Genomic DNA, 7,123 nt, shown 5'->3' on the forward strand with positions numbered 1-7,123 from the left:
TGGTCCGAGGAAGTCCTCAGGGGACCCCCAGGGGGTGTCCTGGGGTCTCGTCACTTCTGCAGCCGCTTGATGCGGGCATCGATGTCGGCAAAGTTGTCCTCGACGATGGCCAGGTTGTCCTTCATCGTCTTCTGCACCTGGGGGAGCAAGTGGGGATGGGGTGACGGGGGGCAGGTGAGGACCCTGGGGCCAGGGGTGAGTGGGGGGCCGGGGGGACCCACCTCAGCCAACAGCACCGCGTTGTCCTTGAGAGCCCCCGCGATCTCCTGCTGCGTCGTGTCCAGGTGCACCAGCACCTGCCCGAACTGGGTGGCTGGAGGGGGACACACCTGAGTGCTGGGGAGGGCAGGGTGTCCCACACTCCCAGCAGGTGTCCCTGAGCCCCCCCCGCCCTCACCTTGCTCGTGCAGGTCCCGCAGGGTCACCAGGCGCTGCACCACGTCAGGCAGGGCACTGGCCACAGCGTCCCAGCTCTGCAGCGTCTCGTACAGCTGGTGGATCTGGGGAGCAGCAGATGGGGGGTCAGTGCAGCCTGGGGGGGTCAGCGCAGCCTGGGGGGGTCAGCGCAGCCTGGGGGGGTCAGCACAGCCTGGGGGGATTGTTTTGGATCCCCCCATGGCCTCTGGGCCCCACAGCCCATACCTTGCTCTGGGTGTCAGCGTCCTGCACTGTGGCCTTGTGCTTGGCAATCTCGTTCACCTTCCCAAGGACGCTCTGATGTGGGGGAAGAAAGAGACCCCAAATCCAGTAGTGTTCCCCAATTTCAGGAGTGTCCCCCAATTTCAGCAGTGCCCCCCCAGTGCCCCTCACCTGCAACCGAGCCTCCACCTGGTCCAGCACAGCCACATCCAGAACGTTCACCTTGGCCTGCAGCACCTGCACGGTGTCCTGGGGAGGGGGGACAGGTGAGGAGCAGTGCTGGGGGCGGGGAAGGGGTGCTCCCAAACCCCCCTTGCCCAACTCACCATGAGGCTGGAGCCCTTCAGCCCCACCAGCAGTGGGTTCTGTGGGGGGAAACAGTGTCAGTGGGGCAGGAGAAGGCAGATAAAGGATGGGGCAGGAGGGAGGCAGGGCAGCCCCCTCACCTGGGAGCTCACCTGGCTGTCAGGCTCACACCTCATGGCCGCCTCCAGCTGTGCCAGACGTTTCTCCAGCTCTGACACCTGTGGGGTTTGGGGTGAGGTGCCGCGACTGCAGTGTGGGGCTGGGTCCCAGGTGTGCTGCTCCCTCACAGGATGCCCCTGGGGGCAGCAGCCCCCCACTCACCTTGGCAGACTGGGCAAACTGGTCCTGCTCTGGCCTCCAGTAGAGCTCGAAGGTGACGGCATCGCCGGCAGGGACGGGGCCCCGCGGAGGGCCCTTCCCCGGAGTGCTTTTGCTGCACTTGGCCACCTCCAGCTGCTGCAGCAGCCGCCTGGGGACAGGCAGGAGGGGACAAGGTGGGCAGGATCCCTGTCCCAGCCCCACAGGGACGCTGCCACGCCCCCCTAGGGTCCTGTCCCCCACTCACTTGGCCAGGGCACCCTCGGGGTCAGCGAAGTCGACGGCGGCACCAGGGCCCAGCACCTTCTCCAGGTGGGAGCTGAGCAGCTGCTGCTTCAGCACCTCCACCTGCCTGGCCAGGGCCATGGGCGTGAGCTCCTCCTCAGCCCCCGACTCCTTCACTGAGCTCTGGGGGGACACACAGGGCCTGTGTCACCCCAGGACACACTCTGGGGCAGGTGGGAGCTCACCTGGGGCAGGTGGCTACTCACCTGCACACACAGGTGCTCTGTCAACCCCAAGCCCTGCCCCAGGACAAGAGGGAGCTCACCTGGATCTGCTCCACATCCCGGAGCAGCTCCTGCACCTCGTGCTGCAACCGCTGGAATCGCTGCTGTGGCGTCTCCTTGGCACCAAGACCCTCACCCAGCTGTGGGAGAAATGGGTCAGGCGGTTCAGGGGGCTCACGGGGGGCCAGGGGGCTCACGGGGGGCCAGGGGGCTCACACTGGGTCAGGGGGCTCACGGGGGGCCAGGGGGGCTCACACTGGGTCAGGGGGCTCACGGGGGGCCAGGGGGCTCACACTGGGTCAGGGGGCTCACGGGGGGCCGGGGGGCCAGGGGGCTCACACTGGGTCAGGGCAGCTCATGGGATGCTGAAGGGGTCATGGTGCTTCAGGGGTCTCAAAGGGGATCAGGTGTCTCATGGGGTGCTCAGAGACCTCACAGGGGGTCAGGGATCTCACAGAGTTCAGGGGTCTCAGATGGCTCAGGGGTCTCATGGGGGCTCAGGGGGTTCACAGGTGCTGGCAGCACCTGGCACCAAGCAGAAGGAGCTGGTGAGCCCTGCAGGGACAGGTCAGAGCAGCCTTGAGTGACAGAACCTCAGGTGGCACCTAAAGAGAACCTGATGGGGTCAATGGGGCAGGGCAGGAGCAACCCAGGAGAGTCCTGAACCCACAGGGAGAGGGGGCTGCACTGGAGCTCATCTTCCTCCTAATGGAGCTCCCCATCTCTATCCTCACGAAGCTCATCTTCACCCCCATGGAGCTCTTGGGCCTGGCCTGATGAGCCACAGTGACCAGACCTGGGGACACAGGTGTCACCCCCCTCCAAGCACTCCAAGAAGGAGCCAGGTGACACTCGGTCACCTTCTCCCCTTTGACCCTGGGAGACAGGGACTGCAGCCCACCCTGAGCCCCCTGTGAGGGTCCTGAGGAACCAGAGGAAGCGGGACAGCCTGGGGAATTGTGGTGACTGAACTTCACAGGCTCAGTGAGGGCACAGGCAGGACCCTGCTTGGTGAGAACAGACCCCAGGAAAGTCCTGGGGAACCTGGGGGACATCCAGCTGAACTTGAGCCAGCCAGAACCATCCTGGGAACCCCAGGCCCACCCCCAGATCCATCCTGGGACCTCAGCTCCATCCAGGACTTGGTGACCAGCGCTGCCTTGAGCACCCTCAGGGACCCGTGGTCGGGACAGGGACTCCCAGCACGGCAGACTGGGATGGACTGGGCAGAGACCAGCACGGTGCTGCCATGGTGCTGGTGGAGCTGGCACATGGCTCCTGAGGCATGGCTGGGGGCTGCAGCAGGTGACCCCGGGGGTCCCATGGGACCTGAGGCACACAGGGGGGTCCCAGGGAGGAGGGGGTGCCCCTTGCCCACTCACCATCTCATACTCTCCGGCCTCGTAACCTGTCGTCCGTGTCCGGCCAATGCGGTCAGAGAAATCTGCATGAGGGAGAGCCGAGACCCAGCAAATCACGGGGGGCTCAGCCCTTCGGGGGTCCCCTGGCCCATCCTCAGCCTGCCCACCCCCTCTGAGCCCCCCAGCTCACCCACACCCTCGGTGCCCAGGCGCTTGTCCCGGAACTTCTCGTAGGCAGCGTTGGGGTTGATGATCAGGTGCTCCACGCTGGTGCTGCTCAGCTCCTCCTGCACACGGAGCCACGTCAGGGACAGGGACAGGCACACGGCGCTCCCCAGACTGCCACCACCACCCCCAGCACACGCAGGGATGGGGATGAGGGGCCCCAGGGCTGCCACCACCCCCAGCACACGGCGTGGGCAGGGATGGGGGGGCGCTGGCCTGGTCCTCCCCAGGACACAGGCGCAGGCCCCCAGTACAGCACCCAGAGAGAGCTCTGCTGGCAGTGATGTGGCACGTCCCCAAGGGTCCAGGGTGGGGACATCACACCCCCACACTGGCCTGGTCCCATGGGGAGGTACCCTCAAGAGTCCAGAGCGGGGACGTTGGACCCCTGGCCCAGTGTGGGGACACCAGACCCCGGCTTGGCCCAGCATGGTGACACTGGACCGTGGTCCAGCCTGGCCCAGCAGGCAGGGGTCCCCCAGGGGCCATGTTGGGGTTCTGGACCCCTGGCCTGGCCCAGCCCAGCTCAGGGACTCCCGAAGTTCAACCTACCCCAAACTGTGGAACATTCCAGCAGCCCCTGGGAAGGACCAGGACCCACCACTGGTCTCTCCAGGGTGAGTCCTGTCCCCGTGGGACTGTCACTGTCCCCCAGGTGTGTTTTGGCAGGACAACCTCCTCCCAGGGAGACCCCCGGCCCCCTGGGGCTGTCACTGCCCTCCAGCTGCCTTTCAGGCTGATCTCCCCCAGGGGGCCGGGGGGGTTGTAGGGCCCCAGCCCCCGGACCAAGGGGCCATGCCCTGTGCCAGGCAGGGTGGGCACAGCTGTTGTGTCTGGGCTCCCCTCACTCCCTGCTGCCATCAAGGGGGTCCCCAGCTCAGCAGGCTCTGGGGGGACCCAAAGGACCCCCATGTGGCCCCTCTCCAGCCCCTCCCGGCTCTGGCCCGGCTGGTTTCAGGGAGCCCCGGTTTGCTGTGGGGAGTGAGAGCGGCGGGAGCAGCGCTGGCAGCGTTAGGGGGCTGCGGTGGGTGGCAGCGGGTGACAGTGGCTGAGGGACAGTGACAGCGGCCGGGAGACGGGCGCTTACCAGCTCCTGGCGTTTCCCAGAGGTGAGAAAGTCAGAGCAAGGTTAGAGAGGGGAGAGAGAGACAAAATCCGCGTTAGAAGGTCCGGCCTGGGCCCGCCGCCCCCCGAGGGCTGGGGACCCCTGCGGGATGGGCACCCCCGGGGACAGGGAACCCCATGGGATGGGGACCCCCGGGGGCTGGGCACCCCTGCAGGGTGAGGGGCAGTGGGACAGACCCGGGGCAGCTGGGGATGGGGGCAGCAGGCCTGGAGGGGAGCAGGATGTGGCCAGAGTTTTGGGGAGCGCCCCATAACTCCCCCCAGGAGCTCAGGCTCTTCCCTGGAGGGGAACGTGAGTGGAGCCAGGGGCTCCCCCCCAGGACCCCAACTGTGACTCAGTGGGACCCCAGGGCCCCCAGGGAACCTCTGAAGGGCCATGAGCTGCCCCAGCCCAGCAGCCGCCCCATGCAATGCTGGCAGCAGCGAGGGGGCTCAGCATGGGCCCCCCAACACCCAGGCAGTGTCCCCAGGGCAGTGAGACCCAGCCCGGGGGTCCTTGGGGGTCCCGGGGGTCCCAAGGCCAGGAGGGCAGTGCAGGCAGCAGACAGAGGATGCAGAGGGCAAGGCAGAGCTGGGGAGGGGCAGCAAAGGGCACCCCAAAACCCCCAGTGCAGCAGGGGGAGCCCTGAGGGAACAGCGCTGGGACCCCCATGCACATGCAGCAGTGCCCCCCCATGCACCCCAAAGCAGGGCCACGCTTACTTGTGCAAACTGAGTCCAGGCCAGGCGGGAGCGGGGGGGAAGCGGGGGGAGCCCTGGTCAGTTTGGGGGGCTCCCTGAGTGGGAGGAAGGACCCCTCAAAACCCCAGAGCTGGTGAAAGGCTCCCCGAGGCAGGGGGGGCTCAGGACCCTCCAGCCCTCTCCCCCTGCCACAGCAGGGGCCACACATCACCTCACGACTTTGTGTCCACTTTGGGCTCAAACCCCCGTTTCAGGCCATCTTGCTGCTCTGGCTCTCACAGGGGTGGGTCTCTTTGACCCCCTCAGGATTTGGGGGTACCTGGTGGGCCTCTGCTCCATGCCAGGGACCTGTGCCAATCTCCCGGACCCCAAAAGCACCAATGGGACCAATGGTAGAGGGTGGTTGCACCCCCAAGGCCTGGCACCCCCTCACTGGCCTGGGGAGCACTGAGTCACCCCTTGGGCTGTGACCCCTGAACCCCCATTGTTCTCCCCAGCACATCTGGGGGTCACCCCATGCCCCTGGGGGTCCTTTCTGCCATGTGGTGCCAAGGACAGACCCCTGCGTGTCCCCATCCCTGTGGGTCCCTCGTGCCCCTTGAGGACAGAATCCAGTGTCACCCCCTGGGCCCTGGGGGTCCTTCAGGCCCCTCGATGATGGAGCTCTGTGTCACTCCACACTCTGGGGGTCCCCTGAGCCCCACAAGGATGGAGCCCTCTGTCACTCCACACTGAAGTCCCTGCACAGCCGCCCCCAAGAATGGCCTTAGCCCAGGCCAGGGACCCCCCAGTATTCAGAGCAGGTTTAGGGGGTCCCCCTTGGTCCTCCTGGGGTGGGGTTGGGGAACTGGCAGCCCCCTTCCTCTTGTGGGCAAGGACAGGAAGGCCAGGGACACCCAGCCTGTGTGGGGGAGGCTGTGTCCTGCTCTTCCCTTCCTGCCCCCCAAAGCACAGTCAGGGAGGGGGATGGGGGGGTACGTGCCACTGTAGGGGACATTGTCACCGTGGGCAGTACATGTCACCGTGGGGCTCTTTGGGACTGTGGGGGAACACTGTCACTGTGGGGGGACATTGTCACCGTGGGGGTGATGTGTCACTGTGTGGCATGTGGTGCTGCTGGTGCGTGGGGGGTGGGAGCCGGTTCCCTGCCATGCTGCCGGTCCTGGGGGGGTCCTGGGGGGTCCCAGGGGTCCGGTCCAGCTGTTGCTCCCCCCACTGGCCAGGCCTTACCGCCTCGAACTCGGCCTGGTCATCCTCGGGCAGGTCACTGGTCTCGTACACATCGGGCTCGTTCCGGGCCTGTGGCACCATGGGCTGTGCTGGGACCCCCACCCAGCCCTGACCCTCCCCAGCAGCTCCCTGCCCCCCACACCTCATCCCCATGGACATCTCCGATGTGCCACTTCTCTCCCTGGACATTGCAATGTCCCCACACCCCTCGCTGACTCCCCATTCCCCCTTCAAACACCCCAATGTCCCCCCAACATCCCCAACTCTGCCCATCCCCCGACCTCCCCCAGTTCTGTGTCCCAATTCCCACAGTCACCCCAAACATCCCGGGGTGCTCTCAGCGCCCCAGGGATCCGTGTTCCCCCCACGACAGACCCACAGACAGGCCCTTCCTGGCACCTCCCTCACCCAGAGCTCCCTGGCACCCCAAGCCCCCTCCCCAGCCCCAGCTCCCTCCCATTCCTACAGACACCCCAAATGTCGCCAGCCCCCACAACCCCTTGACCTCTCCACTCACCCCCAGATCTTTTCAGACTTACAACCCCACAGATCCCCCAAATCCCCCTGGTGCCAGACTCCATCAGTCACCCCAATCTCAGACCCCCCATATTGACTTGATCCCCCCAGCCCCTCAGCAGGCCTGACCCCCTCAGACCCCTCAGACCACCTCAGGACCCCTGATCCCCCCGATCCCCTCGGACCCCTCAGACCACCTCAGGACCCCTGATC

At 66.3% G+C, this 7,123-nt stretch overlaps 1 protein-coding gene across 6 annotated transcripts; it reads right to left on the minus strand.

Moving 5' to 3' along the window:
* Positions 1-6: 6 nt before the first annotated feature.
* DCTN2 (dynactin subunit 2) lies at positions 7-6,508 on the minus strand. 6 transcript variants are annotated; one of them, XM_015616334.1, is made up of 15 exons: positions 6,395-6,508; positions 5,186-5,194; positions 4,446-4,451; positions 3,324-3,420; positions 3,155-3,216; positions 1,814-1,912; positions 1,511-1,671; positions 1,267-1,414; positions 1,098-1,163; positions 966-1,004; positions 811-888; positions 643-714; positions 398-500; positions 222-313; positions 7-137 (listed from the first exon to the last, which is right to left on the minus strand). In XM_015616334.1, the coding sequence occupies exons 1-15, from the start codon at positions 6,473-6,475 to the stop codon at positions 51-53; spliced, it is 1,200 nt and encodes a 399-aa protein (XP_015471820.1). In that variant the 5' UTR covers positions 6,476-6,508; the 3' UTR covers positions 7-50. The 6 variants fall into 6 exon arrangements, with proteins under 6 accessions (XP_015471820.1, XP_018861018.1, XP_015471821.1 ...); XM_019005473.1 differs by having other exon boundaries at positions 1,086-1,163; XM_015616335.1 differs by lacking the exon at positions 5,186-5,194.
* Between the last annotated feature and the right edge of the window lie 615 nt (positions 6,509-7,123).

This window comes from Parus major, unplaced genomic scaffold, assembly GCF_001522545.3.
Source record: "Parus major isolate Abel unplaced genomic scaffold, Parus_major1.1 Scaffold414, whole genome shotgun sequence".
Lineage (NCBI taxonomy): Eukaryota > Metazoa > Chordata > Aves > Passeriformes > Paridae > Parus > Parus major.

Bases quoted from the DNA above. Each gene is read 5' to 3' on its own strand.
- DCTN2 (XM_019005473.1), bottom strand. From the start codon at position 6,475: ATGGTGCCACAGGCCCGGAACGAGCCCGATGTGTACGAGACCAGTGAC. The intron at 1,164-1,266 runs GTGAGTGGGGGG...CAAACCCCACAG, and splicing joins AGTTTGCCCAGTCTGCCAAG to GTGTCAGAGCTGGAGAAACG. The intron at 889-965 runs GTGAGTTGGGCA...CCCCCTCCCCAG, and splicing joins TGAAGGGCTCCAGCCTCATG to GACACCGTGCAGGTGCTGCA.